This window comes from Malaclemys terrapin, chromosome 3 (genome assembly GCF_027887155.1).
Source record: "Malaclemys terrapin pileata isolate rMalTer1 chromosome 3, rMalTer1.hap1, whole genome shotgun sequence".
NCBI classification, from domain to species: Eukaryota; Metazoa; Chordata; order Testudines; family Emydidae; genus Malaclemys; species Malaclemys terrapin.
The window spans coordinates 69783419-69807235 of record NC_071507.1 but is presented as its reverse complement, the minus strand read 5'-3'; the positions used below and the strand labels follow the sequence as shown (position 1 = coordinate 69807235).

General features: G+C 41.3%; 1 protein-coding gene across 1 annotated transcript in view; it reads left to right on the top strand.

Moving 5' to 3' along the window:
- KIF26B (kinesin family member 26B) overlaps nucleotides 1-23817 on the top strand; it is a 421406-nt gene that overhangs the window by 337800 nt on the left and 59789 nt on the right. The window contains exon 10 of the mRNA XM_054023876.1: nucleotides 7741-7900. Within this exon, the coding sequence (XP_053879851.1) occupies nucleotides 7741-7900 (160 nt within the window). The remainder of the gene's footprint in view (nucleotides 1-7740; nucleotides 7901-23817) is intronic.

Sequence of the window (23817 nt, the reverse complement as noted above, 5' to 3'; positions counted from 1 at the left end):
TTCTCTCTGCAGCCAGCTCCTGGTTGCTCTTGCTCATAGCTAACCTCCAGCTCCCTCCTGAGCCCAGGTCCTCTTTAACCTCTGCCAGTATTCCATCTATAGGACCCTACCAAATTCACGGCCATGAAAAATGCATCACAGACTGTGAAATCTGGTCTCCCCCCATGAAGTCTGGTCTTTCATGGGCTTTTATTCTATACTATACAGATTTCACGGGGGAGACCAGGATTTCTCAAATTGGGGTCCTGACCCAAAAGGGAGTTGCAGGGGGGTCGCAAAAAGTTATTTTAGAGGGTTGCAGTATTGCCACCCTTACTTCTGCGCTGCCTTCAGAGCTGGGCGGCTGGAGAGCAGTGGCTGTTGGCTGGGTTCCCAGCTCTGAAGGCAGCACCCCGCCAGCAGTAGCGCAGAAGTAAGGGTGGCAATGCCATACCAGGCCACTCTTACTTCTGTGCTGCTGCTGGCAGCGGCTCTGCTTTCAGAGCTGACTCCCAGCCAGCAGCTGCCGCTCTCCGGCCGCCCAGCTCTGACAGCAGCACCACTGCCAGCAGCAGAGCAGAAGTAAGGGTAGCAATACCGTAACCCCCCTACAATAACCTTGCGACCCCCCCACAAGTCTTTTTTGGGTCAGGACCCCTACAATTACACCACCGTGAAATTTCAGATTTAAATAGCTGAAATCATGAAATTTACAATTTAAAAAATCCTATGACAGTGAAATTGACCAAAATGGACCGTGAATTTGGAAGGGCCCTATTCATCCAGAACAGGAAAGGGATTATGAAGCCCTCTACTGGCTGAATGTTGCACTGGATACTAACATAGCATCCAATAAAGAGCCAGAAGGTTCATTACAATATGTTTAGTGGAGCAAAGCGGTAAAGATTTTCCTGTGTTCCAAAAAAATGTCAGGATATCAAAAAACATTCCCATCCTGAATCAGGATGAAAAGTCAATCTCAAATTATCGCCAACCAAAATTGGGGGGGGGGAATTTAAGTTCAGATCAATTGCAATGTCTTGTTTCGATAACTTTGAAACATTTTGTTTCAATTTTGACCTCTTTTATTTGATTTATTTTTACTATAATTAGCTTACATTTTGAAATGAGAAGTCGTTTCAAACTAGAAAAATTATTTTTTGTTTCAAAAATGTTGAAACAAAATGTTTTGACAATTTCAAAACTTTTTAAAAACATTGTAGCTTTGAAAAAATTATCAGAATTGACTCTTTCCTGTGAAAAGTTTTGGTTTTGTTAAATTGGCATTTTCTTATGACAAAATTTTGTCAAAAAAATTCCTCTCTAATGTATATTTCTTGTGGGCCTAAATAGCACTGCAGAGATCGTGAATATTTCAGCTTGTGTAGTCTCTACAGACAATTTGTGATGGTGAGCAGACTACAATCTAAGATGTCCAAAGAATGGACATCATTGCCATATTTATGCCTAAAGTTTGAATGCAGTGTATTCAAATATACTGTACTGTATTTAAAATGTAAGAGCTACAGTTGCTTAAATGAAAGTGGAGATTGCATGTGTTTAAGTAATAACCCCTGTGGAATTGGCAGCCAAAACTCAATTAATTAAAGGTTTATTAATTAACCACCCTGCATTGGAAAGGAAGACTGTGAATGCTCAAACTATCTGGTTGTTAGGAAGGAAGTGGACTGGTTTTGAGGGCATTACCGTTAAAGTCATTTAATACTCCATGCTTTTTACATGTGCACACACACAACCTGTTTTCAAATACAATTTTAAAAAGAGCTGTGGAGTAAAATGTATTGTTTCCTGATGGCTTTAATGACTACTTCTAAAAGATTACATGATCCCATAGATTTATAATGGGAGATGCATCATTCCCTAGTTGTAGGTAGGTTTTGCTTTCAGGCCATAACACCCTGACAGAATGTTTCCATATCTGGGTGACCTATTAAGCCAAAGAGGTCAGATCTAGTTGATGATTGGAGGAGTGTGCATTTTGTGGGGAGAGGGTTAGGCTAGGAAAGGACTCCTAGTGATGATCAGAGCCTAGTTTGCTGTAGTGAAGCAGTTTTTAGAAAACAATGGCAAGATAGTAGTGTTGGTTCAACCAATAGGGGGAAAAAAAGGCAGCTTCTAGTGAGTCAAAGATCAAAGACTTTAAGTTTGGTTGTGTTCAGAAAAGTGATTGTAAAAATGACAGTTTGATACTATACTTACCTACAGTCCTGATTCATGATAGGCCAGAAGTAATTAATGTCAGATGCAGGCACAGTGCCATTGAAATCAATGGAATTATGCCTGCGATTTTACAAGTGTTGTTGTTTTTTTTAAGTGTCAGTACTGCAGCGTCAAGCTGGCCATGGACAATGAAATCTTATGGTATTCACCTTATCTCATCTTCAGCAAAAACTGCCACCTAACTTTGGATTGCAGAATTTTTGGTGGTAAAAAGCATGCAGAATGGAGAACTTCAGATCCCAGATTGAGTGAGTGGTGCTGTCAGCCTAAAAACAAGTCTTGTTTTGACTTGCTGATTCTCTTAAGTTTCTGCACAGAATGTTCTGCTGGCCCACTTGCTACTGGGTGACGAGCAGCTGATCTTTACATGTATCTGAATTTCTCTTGAGAAAAAACTGAAGTTCCTCAGTAACAATCTTAGCCTGTTTATCTGAAACTCTCTCTTCAGGCTAACCATATGCAGGAAACATATTCCCAGTGCCCAGTGGTATGAGTACCAGAAGTGTTTGTCCTGTGTGCCAGGTCTGGCCACTTGGAATAATCATTGGCAGCAACTAAACACATGCCATTGATTCTTCTCAGCAATATCAATGCATAATCTTCACCAAGGCTCAGTAGCTGACTTCCATAGATGACACGTGGCATAATACAGTGACTACTACAGGGTTCAGTTTGACTAATTTCAGTACCTTGGTCCAAATCTGGCCACCAAAATTAACTTCAAATCATCAAACTTGTCATTTTCACTTTTCCTTGGTGGCGATCAGTGAAATTCAACCAGAATCTGAAGCTGTGAACTTTTGGGCATTACTCTTATATTCCATAGTCATCACTTTCCACTGACAAAGTGGAAAAAAAAACCCAACAAGAATAAGGATACAGTCTCTCATACACTGTGTGAAAAAGTGTGTTGGATTACATTAACCAAAACGATCTTTCTTATGGACTGTGCAGTCCTTGGCTCAGCAAACTGTTCATATAAACCACTCTATCCGAAGCTCCCCATTGGCTTTTGTAGGAATTTCCCATCTATTGTGTCCCTGTCCCTGCCCCCATTCCTGTGCAGACTGGGAAATGGTGTCTAGAGGTTCTGGAGCCATTGTTGCTGTAGTTCAGAGGGTAGGACTCAAAGAGGCTCAGTTCAGTGTTCTCGGAACTAGCAAATTCCAAAGGGAGTTGCACAGAGATTTTGTAGGAGTCCACTCTCCATTCACATAGCTGAAATGCTGTTCTATGTTTTTAGGTGAAAATGATTTCCTTTTGCTGAATTCCTTTCTCCGCTGTGGTACATACAAGCCTAGGCTGCATGTCCTCATACCACAGCACCTGAACTTCAGCTTATTGATGAAACACAGCTCTGGTTGATGTGATGTTTCCAAACAACGGATAATAAATACATGGATCCATCCATCTTTCTGATGTCCTCCTGGTGTAGTGACTCCTGCACTTGTGGGCTGAGATTTCCTTCCTTTCTTTGCATGATACATAGAGGGGCTCTCTCAAATAGCTGTGCATTTCTCTGGATGGACTCAAAGCAGCAGTAGATACTAAGGTTAAGTTTCTTTCTGTGACACAGTTCTTAGTTCTGGATTTTTGGGTCTACATACATAACTCTCATGACAGATGGCTCCCAGAATGACAGGCTGTGAACAGCAATTTAGGACAAGCCAAAAATCAGATACATTTTCTCCTTCTCTGTGTTTTCTGAAGTGAATTGTACATCTTGCACCTAGGATGTCTGCTTGGGGTATAAAGTGATTCATAAGCACTTCAGTCAAGTCCTCGTAGTTCATATCAGCCAATATTTAATGGAAACAACTTTCAGGAAAGAAAATGTCTGTTGATCAACCATTCAGAACAATGCTCAGTGCCATTGGCATAAAAATATTGCTGCAGCCTTTCCACATGCACTTCAAATCCTCTCCTTTTCTCATGAAAGCGGTAACTGTCCATTTTTCCATTGGTGGCCATTTTTACTTTCATTTTTAACCACGGACCTCTTCTGGATGCTGCTGCACTGATAACTTTGTTCTTTCTAAAAGGATCCCATCACAAAGGTATTACATTTTCTCCATGTCTACCATAAATCCAATGAGCCAGCCATTCCTTTTTAATCAACCCCCATGCCTTTCATTGAATCAAAATAACAAGTCAGAGCAATAGTGATTAGGTCTTGATTGACATACTACAGCTAAAAATTCAGTCTTTGATTCAATCTGTTTGACCCAAGAGGAATTTTGGGGAGGGGGGTTGGTCTCATTCTTAAGTGTTTTTACCCTTTTTGTTTGTTTGTTTGTTTGTTTTTAAATAAATGTAGCTAAAGTTCAAAACAAAATGTTGTTTTGAAACAAAAAGTCAAAAAGTCAAAGCATTTTTGTTTCAAAGATGTCGAAACAAAATGTTTTGATTTTTTTTTAAATTTGTTTTCATTTTTTGGCCTAAACTATTTATTGAATTTGATCTGAATTCATGAATAATTTCTGTAGACCTGAAATGACATTTGTCATTGAATAAAATATTCATATGAAAAATGTTGCCCTTCTCTGTAGTAATCACGCACAGTCCCACAGTTCCTCAAGCTGCAGGCACCACACCTTCCCTATATACTGCATTCATTCACGAAGCCTGCTGCAAGTCCATTTATCAAATGGTATCTGAAATGGCAGGGTTACTATTTCCATGTTTGCTGCAGGCTTTACAATATAACAGTTCACTAATTAGTACAAAATACAACTCCTCACCTTGAACCACTGACATATAACAGGGACAATATTTATGAAAATAATCTGACTGTAAACAGTTCTTTTAATGGTACTTTAAAATGCGGCTCTATCCTGAAAAGTGATTCTGTAAAACTGGCAGTGGTTCCCTGCTTGTGTCTTGATTACTCCATATCAATTCTGCTCATTTTACTAGCGAAAAGGTGTTACTTTTAGAACCACAAGTCCTTCATACTCACCTGGGAAAGTCAAGCTAGGTTCCTTTCTCCCTGTGCATCATCACTTACAAGAGAGCTCATAGCCTCAGTTACACTTGTATGCTGTATTGGAGATTAATGTGTTTATATAGGAGCAATTGAGAGTTTAAATTGAAGACTATGGGATTACACAAATGCAAATATGGTCATAATTTGGCTGCAGAACCATTATCACTGGCGGTGATACCTGTGTTGTAAAGAACTTAGCCCTGCAAACTCTACTTGAAGTTGACAGGTTAAAAATGCATCTTCCAACTTGTAAACTGAACATATAGGAAATCAGCATGGCACAATAAGTGCTGAAACTGTACAATGCTGCTTTTACAGATTTACTTTTCAGGGTAGAATTACAGTTTAAAGGAGTACTGTTAACACTGGTAGAGCCAAAATTTGACCTCTCCTTCCTTCCTTCCATCTGTACTCCCAAAGTCCATGCAATTTGTTTGTTAGGCCTGGTCTACACTAAAAAGTTAGGTCAAAGGAAGTCGCCTTAAGTCAACCTGTTAATGTTTGTGTCTACACTACTGGGTCCTTTACACCAACCTAAGTCACCTCTAATGTTGACTTCTGTAATCCACCTCTGTGAGAGGCGTAACGCTTAATTCAACTGCGATGTAGTGCAGATGCAGCGTGGTGTAATTTGACTTAATTGGCCTTCAGGTGGTGTCACACAATGCTCATTTGTGACCGCTCTGGAGATCATTCTCAACTCTGCTGCACTGCAGCCAGGTACACAGGAAACAGCCCCTCCCCTGCTAAAGCCCCGGGAATTTTTGGTTTCCTATTTCCTGTTTGATCAGCATTGGGAGCGTGCCAGCTTGAGCACAGCTGATCATGGAGACTCCACGCCCCAAACACACTCCAGCCTGGTCTGCACAGGAGGTGGTGGATCTCATCACTGAGTGGGGAGAAGAGTCTGTGCAGGCAGAGCTCCGATCCAGCAGAGAAAATGCTGACATTTGTGCAAAGATCATTCGTGGAATGGGGGGAGAAGGGCTACACGAGGGACACGCAGCAGTGTTGTGTGAAAATAAAAGAACTTTGCGAAGCGTACCAGAAGGCAAGGGAGGCGAACGGTCATTCAGGTGCTGAACCCCACACATGCCAGTTCTACAACGAGCTGCATGCAATTTCCGGGGGTGACCATACCAGCACCCCCACAAGCAATGTGGACACCTCACAGGTGTGTGAGTCTAGAGACAACAAGGAGGATGATATGGTGGATGATGATGATGAGGCGAACAGTAGACAGGCAAGCAGTGGATCCATTCTCCCCAAGAGCCAGGAAATATTTTTAACCTTGGAGCCCTGTGGGTCGCAGGACATCACAGTGGCTGACCGTGATGCTGGGGAAGGCACCTCTGGTCTACAGTTACAATCAAAGTCCAGTTAAACTTTAGCGGGCACACACATTTGGTTTTATTGCATGTTTACTGTTAAGAAAAAGCGAGGTGCTGTGGTTCTCTGCTTACAAGAGGCCACTCCAGCTACGCAGAAGGTGGCCCCCAGAAAAGACTGTTTATGTGGACTGGGATAGCCCGGGAATCCTCCATGGATATCTCTAGGAAACTTTCATACAATCCTTACCAGGTGCCGCCCCAAGCACGTGCTCGGTTGCCTGGTGCCTGGAGCCGGCCCTGGTAGCAGAAGTCAATTAATGGCCCTGCACAGTTGGAGAACGGTTGATTTACCTACTCCAAATTGATTCCCCACTGACCGGTAACTGTCTGGCGTTGCAAGCTTCCAAATAGCGATCGCCACTCGCTTCTCCACTGTCAGAGCAGCTCTCATTTTTGTGATGCTGAACTGCAGGGCAAGGGAAAGCTCTGAACAAAGTTCCTGGAAGGTGGCCTTCTGCATTCGAAAGTTCTGCGGCCACTGCTCATCATCCCATACCTGCAAAACGATGCAGTCCCACCAGTCAGTGCTTGTTTCACGGGACCAGAAACGGCGCTCAACAGAGAGCAGCTGCTCTGTGACTGTCAGCAGCAACTGTGAATTGTTTTTTTCAGTGGCTTGCTGCAGGGCTGCTTGCAGGACAACACTATGGGCAGGGGGACTGAGGTTACATGCCCTCCCTACCCAGGGCAGAATCCCTGGAGCAGCTTTCCTTTCCCTTCCCTTAGGCTTCGGCCCCCTCTTCTGGGTTCATGTAGTAATTTTTGTTGTCAGGAGGGGGTCGCGGTGCAATGAAGTTTGAGAACCGCTGGACTAGAGGAATCACACTAAAAAAAAATGGCACAACAGTGACTCCTACAGAGTGAAGCCTGCAGGAGTTGTGAGTACTGTTAATGCCGGCAATTTTTAAACAGGTCAGCAATGAACAACAATGTACAGCTGTGGGTGGTGGAAATGAGTTAACAGGACTCCTACCGTTTGTTACTGCTCACATTACTGAAATGGGGTTTCTGAACTGTTTCCCCTTAATGAGCAATGCCTTTTGCTTTCGGGGGAAGCTCTCTTTCCTGGAGCTGCATTTAGAGTAACTCATCAGAGGCATGATGCTAACTGCTCTCCTTCTTTCCGATCTTCATTTATGGCAGTGTCCGGAGGTCGCAGCCGCTTACATCTCATTGACCTGGGTAGCTGTGTGAAAGTGCTCAGCAAAAATCGAGAGGGAGGCTCCGGGCTCTGTCTTTCGCTGTCAGCACTCGGCAATGTCATCCTTGCCCTCGTCAACGGCAGCAAACACATCCCATACAAGTAAGTGATATTCTATGTTAGGCATAGTGGGTGGTGATGAGTGCCTTTCTGTGGTGTTAGCTGTTTGTTTTTGTGGTGGAGTTGAATAGCAGTGCTCAGGAAGGATGGAGAAATGAATGATAGAAAACTATGGGCCAGATCCAGCACCCTTTGAAGTAAATGGAAAAATGTGTATAGGGCTCAGTGGCTGTATGATAGCTGCCATCTAGACGGAGCAGAGAGATTTCAGTTCTGAACCTTGTGCCTCCAATGATCAGGGCAGAGTTTCTCCATCTCATTGGCACATGGTGCTTGCACAAGTTTGGGTTCCCTACATATAAGACAATTCTGACCTGGTCAACATTATATTTTTCTTGAAGCAGATCCCACTGAGTGAATCCTCACATCCCCCCCCCCCCCCCCAAGAAGGGTGGTGGTGGTTTCAAAGATAACAGCCAGTAGGGACAGAGCCACGTTGACGTGGAGACCCAAGGGACTGAAAATTGGTGCAGTGGTCCTGGTCTCCAGAGGTGCTCGAAGATTTGCGGCCATCTCAATGCATCTGAGGCGTTAGAATGCCAAACTCCCTGTTTGTTCCACAGGGACAAACTTTGCTCCCCTTATGGAACAATTTGGAGGATACTGCAAGCTGGAACTCATATGATTTTCTATTTCCAAAGTGGATTTTAGGTTCTCTTAGTAGGTAAAACATGCATCATACTGAAAATGCAACATTGTTACAAGGTTTAGTTACTGCGTTTCAGAAGTTTCTTGACTTTTTTCTAGTCTTGTGTGAATCTGAGTGTCACCTTATCAGCTTGCAAAAAAGATGCATTCCATTTGTCATGCCAGACAACTCACCTGTGCTGCTGCAGCTAGCTTCTGGGAAATCAGAGGAAATGTGTACATAGAGGATATGTTTTGTCCTCATTTTTCTTCATCATTGTCTCCAGCCATTTGTCATGTCTGCGAGTCTGAGAGCAAGTTTGGATTCATTAGTTTGCAGTCACACAGACTCCTTATCCATATCCTAAATGATTCTGACTTTGTGAATCACGTGGCTTTCTTAGTACAGCACATAAAGCATAGGTAGCAGCGTCTAGAGCTCCCAGGTCTTAGCGTCATGAGCAAAGACTAATCGTCTAGTCAACATCCTATACTGTGGAGTCTGGATGAATGTTGCCATTCATGAAGGAAACATTGAAGAGGGTCGGGGGGGAGGATGTATCAGGGAAAGTTGTATGAGCTATTCATAACAAATAATTCATTCCATGAATTTCACGTTTCTTACGGTCCAGAGACCACAAACAGATCATTCTTTTTGCAAATTTATTCATGATTTTAAGTTATTCTCAAGTTTTATTTATTTTTGTCTTGATATTGGAAATTCAAAATTCAAGTTTAACTGTAACTGGTCACATAGGTTAAATGGCTTTGTGTTTCTTCCTGGCTTGGATGATCATAACTCCAGTAATCAGGTTCCTGGTTGTGAAATTGGTTTGAAAAGCTAATATAACATTTGTTTCCCATGATTATTTGGCTGTGAGAACTTAAAATCTGCTTTTCACAAATAGTCATGTTACCAGAACTCACACTCAAAAGGGCCAAATGAACTCTCCTAAAAATATCATTGAATATTCATGGAACATCTTGTGGAGCATTTGCCTAGCTCTGATGTGAAAATTGCTTGTATGTCATAAGCATAAAATATGCTTGAAAAATAGATCACCTTTCTTGTCGATGTTTGTGGGTTGAAAGGAAGGCAGGCTGAAGGACTGGTAGAGGGTGTTCGTTAGTCATGTTCCCTAGGCTAGGGCTATAGATACGTAAAATAGTTACCAAATGCAACAGCTGTCTTTCTTGGCAATGCGTGCCTAGGAGAAAGGCAACAGCAAAAGTGCCTTTTACTTGCTGCTCTGGCAGGCTCTCATTGCAGTGATTCCCAGCTGTTATACTGTACTTCTTTAGGGTTTACATAGACTCAGAGGTGCCAGCACACTTGTTCATGTTTGTGTTTATCTAGTGAAAAGCAGCTAAAGCTCCTCCTTGTTCTGCATTTCCTCCAGAATCTGTTGATAAAAGAAAAGTATAAATGGTTTGCCAGCTGTCAATGAGACACAGCCCTCTTAAAATACTTTCCAAGGAGCCTTTTAAATTTCATATTGGAATACACGCTAACATATTTTGGGCCAGATTGCCTGTAGCTCTGGCAGGGGAGGTGGGAAAGTGGAAGGAGCTTCCCCCCCCTTGCACACCCCATTGAACAGATAGGGAAATTGGAGTCCCTGTGCTTGGGAGAGTGATTCCATGCCCTAGCAAGAACGCAATTGCCCCAGAGTGGAAAGGTGAGGCGAGGAGGCATGTCCCCGGTGCATCATAGGGAGTGGATTGCACTGTTCTAAAGGGTGTTATAACCTGTACATTCACTCCCCTCCCTCTCCCCTTCAAATGGTGTGTCTTAACAACACCCCTTTCCTAGAGCTGTCTCTCACTCTGCGTGCTCCAGTCTAGCCTGTTTAACTTAGAGGTTTTACCTTTCTTTGGGATCACACATTATTTCATTGTTTATTTAGGGTAAGCTGTGAGCCTAAATATGTGTGAACTACGACTTGCAAATGGTACTGTAATATTAACACGCGTTTTCTTATGTGACAGTGTGGTGCTGTTTGTGGACTCAGCAAATGTCCATAAAACAGCACACAGACAAAGCATCCTATTAGTATTTGTGTTATTAAACAGCAATTGGTATTTATATGGCAATCTATCAATATACTCCAGATGGTTTCTTGGGAACCCCAATGTACTGTAAAATCTCATAACAGGCTTATGCCACATCTTACCACACAACTTAGATCAGATAATGACAAATGATCTTCATTTCTCTCAGTGAAGCAAGTCCATTCTCCACACTGTAAAGTGCTGAGAGCCCTCAACTTCCATTCAATGCTGCATCAAGCCCCATGTTTGCAAGATGAAGTGTGAAAAACAATGGTCCAAATTTATAGCTGGGGTAAGCAAGCTCAGTGACATTGACTTCAGTGCAATGTGCATGTTTATCTGAGGGACAAACATGGCCTTGTGTCTGCAGTCTTCATGAAAAAATATTTCCTAGTGCCTAAATATGCTTTGAATGTTTCTTCATCTCCATGAGGCTATGGAATTTTGGAAGCCAGGGAGTTGGAAGCGGATTCTCTTGCCAAAGAAAAACAGATTGGAAGCAATAACACAGACTGTTATTAACTGCAGCATAAACTCAGTTCGTGTAGATTAACATAGCAATGTAGGAATTCTCAAATCAGATCAGATACCTGGTATCTTGCCTCTGATCCTGCTCAGTTCTGGGTGCTTCAGAGGAAGGTGCGAGAATCCTCATAATAGACCACCACATGTATTTAATGATCCGTTTGTGCTCTGAAGTATGAATATATATCCCATATTATCCAATTTAATGTAACTCTGAGTTTTCTCATTATCCATATAAATATCTAGTCCTTTCAAAAATCTTACTAAGCTCTTGGCCTCCATGATATCTGTGGCAATGAGTTCCAGCTAATTATGCATTGGGTGAAAGATATTATTTCCCTCTATCAGTTTTAAATATATTGCCTTTCAATTTCATCAGTGTCCCCTTGTTCTGACATTATGAATATCTCCCTCAGAAGAGTGGGAGAGGATTGTTTCCTTTGCTTGAATGTAAAATAGTTGCATAAAAAGTATAAAGATTCACACACACTCCAAAAAAGCTGAAGGAACGAAAGTCCAGCACTGAGCATGTTTTAAGTGTGCTATGGGAAGAAGGTTTTGCGAAGATGTGTGCAGTAATTGTTACTGTTTTAAAGCGTTCAGATTTACAAAAGTGCTGTGTTATCTGCCTCTGATTTCAAAGATGAATGTGTTTAAACCCTCAAATGAATACCCATTTGCACAAACTCCATAGAGCTCACTGTTCAGAAATGACTCTGGTTGCTAGGCAACAGTAGTGGTGATAATTCATGGTAATGCCTTGTTGGAAATAATCATTTTTATACATTTTAATGACTTTGATAATGCAAGAAACAGTGTTTAGAAAAGTGCAGGGATATATGAATTCCTTTCTCAGAAATCTCAGCTGATTTTATTGTATTTAATAGATCTTGTCTTATAAATACACTCTTTACATTTGTTTGTGTTACTGGAAGCATCCTGTTTGTTGAGCTACTGATGCTTATCAAGCAAGGCAGCATGGTCCAGTAGGTAGGTGGATGAGAGTGAAGAAACCTGGGAATTCCTTGCACTGCCACAGATTGTATATTTATCAATCTGCGTAGGTGGCCAATGTCGCTGCAGTATGTGAGTGCCTCTCAAACGCGGGATGAGGAGGAGTATTATTATTATAGGCAGGAAACTGAGGTACAAAGAGATTAAGTGGTTTGCCCAAGAATGCATGGCAAGTCTGCGGCAGAGCTAAGAATGGAACCCAGATCTCTTGAGTGTCAGTCTAGTGCCTTAACCATAAGACCTGGGACAGGGTGAAAAGCACTGCATAAAAGCTGAGTATACAAATATAGGCTGGGCTGGTTCTTCATTGTTATGTCATTTTTGCACTGATGTGACTACACTGGAATCAAGGGGAAGCTGGCCTGTTGTTTAACCAAAGACAGTCTATCACTATAGAAAAGAAAGAGGGGAAACTGTTTTGAGCTAATTTATCATGGTATAAGAATTTCCCCTAGACGATATGTGGTATGTTAAATGTATCATTTGAAATTGTTCCTTTCTAGTCATGGGGAAAAAGGAAAAACGATTATTTGAATGTATACGAAGAGTCCACTTATGTTCTCAGTTACATGGGTGCACATCCTGAATGGCTCATTTGAAGCTGGTGTAGATATAGCTGTGTAAAAGCTGGCATGGGCGGAGAATCAGGGATGAAGTGTCTGTTGTATTGCATGCATTGTCATGGCATTTGTTGCATGAGTTAGATTTCTACCTCTCTGTGTTCTACAGCAATATAGCCGTGAAACCTGTTCACTAGGGACAGGGGGACAGCTAGAAAACAGCTAACCATAAACTAAACCATGCAAAACACTACTCAGCATAATATGACCAGTAGCACAGAGGCCTCAGTAAGGGTATGTCTACACTTGAGCTGGATGTGTAAATTCCAGCTCAAGGAGTGATACCCTCGCTAGCTCTCAGCGAGCCAGCGCACTAAAAATAAATTGTAGTTGTGGTGGCAGGAGGAGCTAGCCACCCTGAGTATGTACTTAGCATCTTGGAAAGGTTCGTACTTAGAATGACTAGCCACACACACTGCTGTGACTACATGCTATTTGTAGTGCTCTGGCTCTCAGCGAGCTAGTGTGGATATGACTCTTCAAGCTGGAGGTTACCCTGAGTTCTGCTTCACTCTTCACATTATAATTATGCCTCTTGCAATGCTCCTCATGGACTATCCTCTAGAATACAAAGGTGAAGAACATACACTCAGCTTCTCAGGTAGGTGTAAATCAGGAGTAATTCAACTGAAGTCAATATAGTTACACTGGTGTAAAGCCCGTGTGAGTGAGAGAAGCGTCAGGCTGTTACGTAAAGCAAACTGAGACACTATTGTTGGCCTTAATGGACCTGATCATCTTCTCCCTTACACCGGGGTAAATCAGGGGTAACTCTATTGAAATCAGTGGTGTTACACCGCTGTAAAAATGGTGTTGGTGTAGAATCAGACAAAATATGTTTTGTCCAACACTGGAAATCTTTGGAAGGGCCATCTCCAAATCTCCAGCTGTATGCACAACAGTGCTATTTGCCTGGATCATGGATTATCTTCATCACTGGTCTCCCTCCTTAATCTGTCAGTAATCAGGTGCAGTGACAGGCTCCCTCAATGCCATCGGGAAAGGAGGTTTTCCAGAGAGTTTATGGAACAGCTATTGAGGGGAAAGTTGACAATAACAGCTAATAAACAGCAGATCATTCCAATTAAGTGGAATAATATTTTAATAGCAGACTTTGCTGCTTGATGGAGCTCCTGTCACCATTAAGATCCTTGTTAACTAGAACTGGCACATGCAAACTCTGTCTTTAGCTATGATGTTCCACCGAATCTTAGCTTAGTAAAACTCTTAGTACCTCTTCTGCATTCTGGGCCCAGTCCTGCTGCCACTGAAGTTAATGACAAAACTGCCATTCATTTTAGTGGGGGCAGAATCAAGCTCTCTCTGGCGTGTGATTTATTGCTTGAGTCTATGGGTGCAATTCAATAGTATTTATATTGGCTTTACACTAGTGTAACTCTACTTACTTCAGTTATTCTTGATTTACACTGATGTGAGATCAGAATGTGTCTATATCACCTCCTTTATCTTCTCCTTGATAAGGGCATGTTCCACAGATCACTGAAGTAATTGGAAAAACTCACATTGACTTCAGTGGGTTTTGGATTAGCACCCTAGTCCGATGTGATTAGATGAATTTAAATAACTGTTAGTGCATTAGAAATTGGTGAATTCATTTACTAGTTTAAAATTTATTCATGGAAATCAGAGTACAGATAAAACAGGAATAGAAAAGAGAGAGAGATGAGGACATATAGGCATGAGAGTTGGCAAAGAACTAGGGGACTAGGAAAGGAGAAATGTTCCTGAAGGGAGACAAGGTGAAAGAGAGATCTCTTAAAGAAACTGGGACATGGGGCCTTGAGGATGCAGCAATGCACAGGGTGGAATTAAGAAGAGAAGGAGAAAGAGGAATGAGCCCTTCCAGGAAGAGGAATAAGGCTGGAGAATAAGGCCATCACTGAGGCATCCATCTTGGGGAGATCCATCAATAAAGATCTTGGTGAATATGAGACAACTATTTTAGAAAAAGTTGGAAAAAAGCTGGAAAACTTGGTATTGTTCAATCCCTAATGAATAATTTCCACTCTTAGTCACTCAGAAAAAAAGGCTTTTGCATAATGTTGGCAGGTAGACTTTAAGGTCCAAAGCCTTCAGCTGGTCTAAACTGAAGTCAATAGAACTATGCCATTTTACATCACCTGAGGATCTGCTCCTAGGTGCCTACTCACAGAGGTGATACTCACTGACACTGACTCTAAGTTTTGCAAAGTGGAAGAACAACAAATGCAATTGTAACGGAGTGGTGAGAACCACAAAACTGTCGAAGTGGGGATAATGAGTAGCTTGGCTATTAAAGACACTTTTAGGGATTTTTCACTAATGACAGATATGGTTGAAGCTTTTACCAGCTCGAATTTCTGGCAGATTTTCTTCTTTAAGCCAAGGATCTTTGTGAAGTAGATTTGGGGATTTGCAGTTTGTGAATGCAGGAAAACTCTTACCTGAGCACTTCATTCGAGGAAATCGAACTATAGGTCAAGAGCAGGAGAACAACAAAATACGGACTTCACCAGCCACCAACATTTTAGTGTTGGCAAAAAGAAGAACAGGAGTACTTGTGGCACCTTAGAGACTAACAAATTTATTAGAGCATAAGCTTTCGTGGACTACAGCCCACTTCTTCGGATGCATCTGAAGAAGTGGGCTGTAGTCCACGAAAGCTTATGCTCTAATAAATTTGTTAGTCTCTAAGGTGCCATAAGTACTCCTGTTCTTCTTTTTGTGGATACAGACTAACACGGCTGCTACTCTGAAACCTGTCATTTTAGTGTTGGTGAGCAATGGGTACTTGCTCTAGGGCAGCTTGTATCATTTAGATCGTTTGATGGCCCAGGTCTGAGCTACGTCTCCACGAGATCATCCTGCTTCATCATTGTGTGCCAGATCTCAGCTGGTGTAAATTGGCTTAGCTCCACTCACTTCAATGCCAGTTTACACCCATTGAGGATCTGGCTCAGAGTCTCAGTAGTGATATTACAAGTCACACAACAGTCTGGCTGCATGACTTTCTCTGGCTTGGGGTTCACATTGGTGATGCCAGACATCATAAAGCCAACACAGTGGATGTAAGCTGCCATATTCACTGGGCCTGATTCCCTAGTCCACCAATTTTACTGCATAACTCACTTGGCATTAATATTGTTACTCCTAGTTTACACCCAAAGCACATATGGGAGAAGAATCAGGCCCACAATCTAGCTCGTTCTATTCTTTATAGAACTACTCAATCAATTAATTTATGTAGATGCTGTAATATGCAAATAATGATAGACTACTAAGGAAAATTAGAAGCTAAGTGTTCATGGTTTACAGTCATACTTAATGAGAATTAATAATTACATTTAAATACTCATTCCCAGCAGAAGTATGCAGCTGTATCAGGGAAGGATTCTAGGTTGGTCCGGGGCCAACGTGCACATAGCCGCCATTGCACAAGTGAGCCAACAATGTGCAATTATTGCTCAAATATAACTTGATTGAGGCTCAATTAGGCATTAACAGTGATTTTGCATACAAATGAATTTGTGCTTAATTCATTAAAATGCTATCTTGAACATTAATAGCACTTCAATCAGGGTATCCACCCATACATTCTCACCTGTTTCACAACTGGTTCAGGCTCAATTAAGCATTCATAGATTTTCTCCCATGCAAATGAGGTAATAATTCATTTCATGTATAATTGAACAAATTTTAAAAAGTCATGTTCATGGAATAGATAGATGCCATTAGTTGTAGCAAACTATCTAAAATGTGCAGTTGTTTTTATGAGGCTTAGTTCAATTTGTTTTTTACCTTAAATGTTTGCATTCAAATGAAAAAAACAAACAATGTGATTTTGGGCAGACAATTCAGCGGCATCACATTGCAGACAAAAGAGAGAAGAATTCCTCTCTATGTAGCATAACTGCATACTCCCTAAATTATTGGGTTCAGGTCTGGGCACCTCAGTACCAGAAAGAGGTTGGCAAACTGGAGGAAATTCAGAGGAGAGCAGCAAGTATTGTTAAAGGTCTGAAGGGACTGACCTATTTGTTAGGACTGAGTAAAAGAAATAAAGCTTTGTTGTAAATACATAGGGAAGAGAGGAATTTATTTATGGTGACACAAGGGGATAATTGAAAATTTTGCTGAAGGAGAAGCCTGTTAGTGGAATAATTTCCCAAAGGATGTGGTAAAAACCCCATCAGCAGAATAATTTATAAGTAAGCTGGACATACCACTGGTAAATATACTGTATGAAATAATGGTGACTTGGTGGGAGATAGATTTTGAGGGCAGGATCCTTGGAACAGATCTTCAGCAGGTGTCAGTTGAAGTAGCTCCATTTGGGTCCTTTATCTTCATACATGTCTGTAAAGCATTTATAGTATCACATCGCTGGCACTAGACAAATATATATGGTATAGAAAGTCTTTCAGATCTCTCATTTGTGAGATTCTGAAAACTGGCTGTCTATTGATATGTTAAGATTCAGTACACTAAAGAAATTCTTCTAGTTTCACTGTATCAGTTGGCCGCTTCCTCAGAAAATCCCCCTTTGCAATTATTTGGAATGTCCAGTCCCCTTCTCTGGTGGTTTAACTTTTGTTATCCAGTTTATCTCCTTAATCAGTTAGTTACATTTTAAAGATCCCTTTCTCTCTGACGTATGCTAAAGTTCTCATTGGGCTTGATTGGAAACCCACTGAAGTCAATAGCGTCTTTCTATTGACTTCAGTGGCCTTTGGCTGAAGCCCACAGATCATAAAACATAAAATGGCAAAGATAGTTAACAAAGAAAATAAAAGATAAGCACACAATCTTAATCTTAAACCTTATTAAACCTTAAACCTCTTCAGTTACATTTTGTGGACCTTAAGTTCTTCCTGATGAGAACATCAGTGAGAACATCAAGGGGGGATAGCTCAGTGGTTTGAGCATTGGCCTGCTAAACCCAGGGTTGGGAGTTTGAGGGGGCCATTTAGGGATCGGGGCAAAAATCTGTCAGGGGATTGGTCCTGCAGGGGGTTGGACTAGATGACCTCCTGAGATCCCTTCCAACCCTGATATTCAATGATTCTATGAACATGAGGTATCAGTGTTGTTTCACAGAGAAGCTCCTTTTATAAGAAGTGTTGTAGACCTCAGTCTCCTCTTATACCAGTTTTATACCTAGTTTTATAATATGAATATAACTCCATTGACTTCAACAGAATTACCCCCGGGTTATTTTTGTGTACGTGAGAGCAGAATAAAGCCTTTCTGCCAAATTCTGCTTTCCATTATGCCAGTGTAAATCTATATCAGCCCCATTGCACTTGGTGAAATAACTCTGGATTTACACTACTGGTGGGAATTTTCCCTTTATCTTTAAGGTCAACATCTGCACCTGTTTTTCTTCACACTGGTGTAAACCAGGAATAAAACCAGTGAAATCCAAGAGAACTACACGGGGGCAGATGAGAGATGAATTGGACCCACTATATCTAATTGTCTTAAGAGCATTTGAACTGCAGTGCTAATGCAAGAGGTCATCTCCTTCTAAACTTTAATAAAACTCCTTCATATTTTTGTAATATATTTGAAAAGAAGTTAACAAAAACAACCCCGTTGACTTCCTTTCTAAATGATCAAAGTTTTTTGTGTGTTGGTTGCCTGAAGGCCTAAACACAAGCGAACAGATGTGCAGTGGGGTTTTTTAAAAAGCACACGGACTTTTTAGAGGTATGCAGGCTGGTAAAAATCAACCAACTTGTAAAATACTAAACAAAATCAGGCTCATTTTGTGCCACAAAACCAAACTTATTGGCAACTTCATTTTTAAAGGTGTTTTTTAAACAAATGGCATTTGTTGACACACTCCTGCTGACAGTGTGTGATAGGGACAGGTGAGAGTAGTCTCAAACAGGTACATTCGCTTCATCACGCTCTCTGGAGTGGCTCACAACCATGAGTGTCTACCTCAGGGCAGACTGTCAAAAAAACAAGACAGACACCCCAAACTGGTGATGTGTTTTATAATTAGATTTCACCAAGCCAGTAACAAATGTGAACTCCTGGATAACTATAACAGTTCTACCATGGAGCCACAGACAGTCCCCTTAGGCTCTCCAATCTATCTTGCCACCCAGACAAGCTGGTCTTAGTGACAATTGGTCACGTATACCAAAGATCATAAAAATATTCAGGTTACTTCCAGTCCCTGAGACAAGCTCCCTTACACGTAGCATTTCCAAGGTGTATAGGACCATTCACCAATCCTTTGTATTGTGATGTTCCTTAAGGCCCATTTAATCTTGATATGCCTCCTTAATGGGCGCGGCGACAATTCCTGTGCCTGGGTTTACAAGTTCAGAGCAAACATTTTCAAAGTTATAAAGTAAAACTTACATATTTCCTTATAGCATGGAATACAGACATCACAAGTGAGATTAATGCATGCAGCAGTTTACAAGCATTCCATAGAGTCTAAATGCTAAATACATTCTTATAAGATTCACACCTGCTTGATCAATACTAACATACATCTGAGCTGGTTTGGTTTGCAGCTATGAATTTGTCTGTTCTTAGCTAACGCCTTTGACCTTGGTCGGAACTGTCGCTTGGTTTACCAGCATTTACAGATTCCATAAATATGTTTTGTCCCATCCACCCCATCAGCAAAACAGCATTATCTGACCAGGCTGTTTTCTTGTTTTCTTATATGATTGTCAAATGTAGTCAGTTTTGAAGAGTAGATAGAGCTTGAGTTCTTGAGGTTGCTGTCTAGGATCAACACTGTTTTCCCTAGTGTATATATAGTTATGTAAACAAAGGCGCTATCCATCAATGTCAAAGTGTATGTCAATTGGTGTCAAAATGTCTATCCCTCGTATCTTCCTTCAGTACTGCTGAAAATGGTTGTCCCATTAGCATAGACAGGGTCAACTGAGTTCAACATTGCTAAGCCATGGTAGGTGATATCCGCTATCTTGGATGTAACCAGGATTGAACTAGGGATCTGTAGACCCATACTCATGAGCTGCTCTAGTTTGAGTCAGAGGACAAGGACCTGTAGTTGGGAGGTGTAACAGACTCATATCATTTATGAATTGGGCTCAGTGAGGGACCCACAACACACAGTGAACAATTGGTTATACTACAGCACTTTGCTATGGTGGGTGTTGAACGTGACTGACTCTGTCAGCACTTAGGGACACTGTTTTCAATACTGCTTGAGGGAAGATGGGTAAGGGGAGATATTTTTTACACTCGCTGTCAATAATGCTATGCCCTTTTATGCAGACAGGGCCTGAGTTCCTTGAAACCACCTTTTGAATACTGAATATACATTTTCATATCAACCCACTGACATTAGCATGGTAGCAGAATCCGCTGCGTTTATAGGTCTTTAGTACTGGAAATATGCTCCTAGTCTGTTGTAACAGTGATGTTTTCTGTAATGTGCTTTCTAGCTGCAAGCCTGTGCAGAAGGATACAGATACAGCATTCCCATTCGCTACCCAGTTAGCATATAGTGGATGGAAAAAGAGAGCTGTTTGCAGAGGAAGCATTTCCAGTAGAGTGCTGTGAGGTGAGAAATAGCTGGCGGTTCTGCAGAAAAAGAGAGAGCCTGAGACTGCTTGGCTCTCTGATTCAATCAATGAGAATTCTTCCAAGTGGATCTAGACACAGAGCTGAATACTGTTTGCATTATTCGTGTAAGAAGGCCCATTGGACATAACTGTCCTCTCACTTATACTAATATAACTTGGGAGTAACTCCACTGTAGTCAGTAGTTAAACTGGTGTAAAACAGGGGCAAGTTAGAGGAGAATCAGCCCCACTGACTTCAGTGGTACTACTTAGATGGACAAGATTTGACCGAGAAAGTATGTCGGTAAAACAGAATCTGTTGGTGGCTAAAGAAAATTAGAGGAGTGGACCCTATTTGCTCCAGAGAGATTCTGAATGCCCTGGTCTTTGTATTCCTCAGCTAGATTTGAGGCTTCTTACCCTGAGTGGTTGACTTGTAGTAAAAGCTGGGCTGTTCTCTTGGTAAGAACTTTGGGAACTTGGAATCCAAAATAAGCCTGTTGAACTAGCAACATCTCCTCCCCTCGCTTCTGCTCAATGAGTGATTGCTAGCACTTTGGATGTTTATGTGGTGCTTAATGGTGCTATAACCAAGAGACTTTATTCTGGACTCTACAGAACTGCCTCTGAAATGGCTTGTGTTAGTTCTGTGCTACACTTTATTGAAGTTCTGTTTAGTCCTTCACTTGGAAGCACCTGCTAAGGTCATTTATGTCCCTCACAGATACAACATCCTTTCAAATCATGTTTCTATTCAACCTAGTATGGCAGGCACCCACCACTGTAAGTCAACAGAGACAGGTTCACTGGAATGCTCCAGCTGCTTTGTACTTTTGTGTGTATTTGAATGAGGCATTTATAGCCTCCCTCATGCAAAATGTCCCAGCAGCTGCCATCCATGTTCCCAGTAGGGAAAGCTAGGCCAGGTAGAGCATACCTGTCATTGTCAGAGTCCTCTATGGGATGTAATGAAAGGGATAGAGCTTCGTTAGGACCTGGATCTACTGAGCATGCATTTAATATTCAAACGGATTGGAAAGGATTTCTCAGTCTTTCTTGGAAATGGTTGAGATTAAGCATGGAAAATTTCAGCCCCAAAGATTTTTTTGCAAAGTTGTGAGCCAGTGAAAGCAAAGAAATATCATGGAAGTGAGCATGTAATCTCTGGCTCCTGCAAACACTATGCCACAAAATAACTTCTACAAGCCTGCTTATCTTATTAGGGAAATATTTACATTGGTGAATAAAACATGATTTTGAAGTTTCTGTATTCACATTATTTTGTCACATGTATGCAAAATAGAGAATAACCTTTGAAACCAACCAGCAATTTCCACTGGCCTTATTTCTATCAGATATAAATGATATATCCTATGCTCTGGTTTAACTGTAGCATATGTAGATTTATATATAATGTTGCTCTTACTTCTGCCACATGTGTCCAGATACCAGTGTTGCTCCTCTGCTCAGCAGTAGCAGATTCTTTCAAGAATCGCAGCTGAAAACTAATGTCTAATTCCCAAAGAGCAACTCTGCATCAAAAAATTATTCTAATCAGTGATCAAGACAAAGAGCAAATTCACTGGTGGTTCACAGTGCTCCCCGTTCCCTAGAATGTTTTATAACCAAAAACTAACAACTACATGTCTTCACGAGAGTGAACATTAGCTTGCACACTAAGAACTCGGAAGACTGGGTGTACTAGTGCCACTGGTGATGTCAGCCATAACAATAATAATTTAGATATGTGAAAATCATTCAGACTTGGAACTACACATCTATTTAATCCCTATACGCTGAAATCTATTTATCCCAATACAGAACACACATGAGTTTAATAATAATTTTGAGTTATTAACACAACAAATATAAGTATATCTATACAGTAAATATTACTGCAAAGTTCTTTATTAGTTCATCTTTACTCTTCTCCCAGAAATATAAAAATCCCATCTTTCCCATTAAAATCTTATTCTATGGCCCATATTTAATCAAATAGGTGAATTCTGTGTTCTCGTCTACCTATTATCTCCCTATTACCCTTGACTTGTGCCAATAACTGAAGCTATTCTACACATAAATTCCCTTTTAAAGCTATACAGCTAGGCAGTACCACTCTTTGTGACAAAAACCAACTTGTACAATTGCGGTCTTAACTCAAAAGGGATTGGGTTTCTTCAAATCAAATAATACTCTGCTGATATTCATTGTGACATGCCACCCACATCAATTTACCCAGCATTTGCAGTACTTGAATGCAAAAGAATTTTATCCTTGGTTAATCTCATAACACGCAGTAAGAATCAAACTGCCACCGCCTTGTCACAGCTCCCTTTTTCATAGTGATGGACCAATAGGCCGATAGCTCACATTATGTTCATATTCAGGCGTTTCTTGTATTTAAATATACAAAGGTCTGGACGTTCCCCCTGATCCTCATGAGGAGAGCCAGGGGCCTGGGCAAACGGCAATAGAACTTCACTGTACTTCCTACTTATAGGTCTAGGTAGGAGAGTATTGAGGGATCTTTGCCCTGCTCCTCCAAGGTCTTAAGAGGAGAGAGAGAATTTTTCTGTGCCAATGTGTTTGGGAGGAGCAGGGAGTGTGTCCTGCCTCAGGTGGATCAAGTGTTTCCCACTCGGCAGCAAAGGTTAAGCTAGGCAGAGCTAGAGGAGTGCTGAGCATATGCTCCTAGCACAGCCTGCTATCAGCAACGCACCAGATATACTATATCACAAATCTCCGACAAAAATACTCAGTTCAGTTGGCTGAATAAGAGCCACACTTGTGCTCTGCAGGAAATTATGTCCATTTTGTCCAGCTCTATCTTTATTGGATCCTGCGTGAAATCAAGCCAACTCAGTGTAAAATATTGTAATTGTGGGCTAGCTCCTGTCACCCTTTCTTAGGCAAAACTCTCATTGACACTAATGGGGGGTTGCATTTGTTCAGACTATGGGATAGGGCCCTTAAAAACAATCTCATGCTTTTTGTCACGTCATCTTCTTTACTGTAGTCTTTTCATATTAATCCTCAGAGCACCTTTCCCTATCGTCTACATGCTCTGTCTTTCACCTGTTTTATTAATTACTACATATAGAACAGATGTGTTAGTTTACACTTAGCTTTACAGAACATGGATCAGACACATTCCCGACACAGATCTTACCATCTTTAAACGTTTGCATTGATTAATAAAAGACAACTGAATGAAAGCACCTCCACATTCTTTCCTTTTGCTCTAATTTACATCGGTGCAACTTTTTCTTTATTACATGACTTCAAAAATGAGATATGAGGAAGTCAGTGTCACAGCTGCAGTCTCTTCAGAACATTGTTTCCACTGTCCCAAATTCCTGTTGGGATTCCTCAAATGTTTTCATAATCTTTTCCAGACAGAGTGGTTTCACACAGAGTCATAGAAATGTAGGGCTGGAAGAGACCTTGAGAAGTCATCAAGTCCTGCCCCCTTCGCTGAGGCAGGACCAAGTAAACTTAGGAC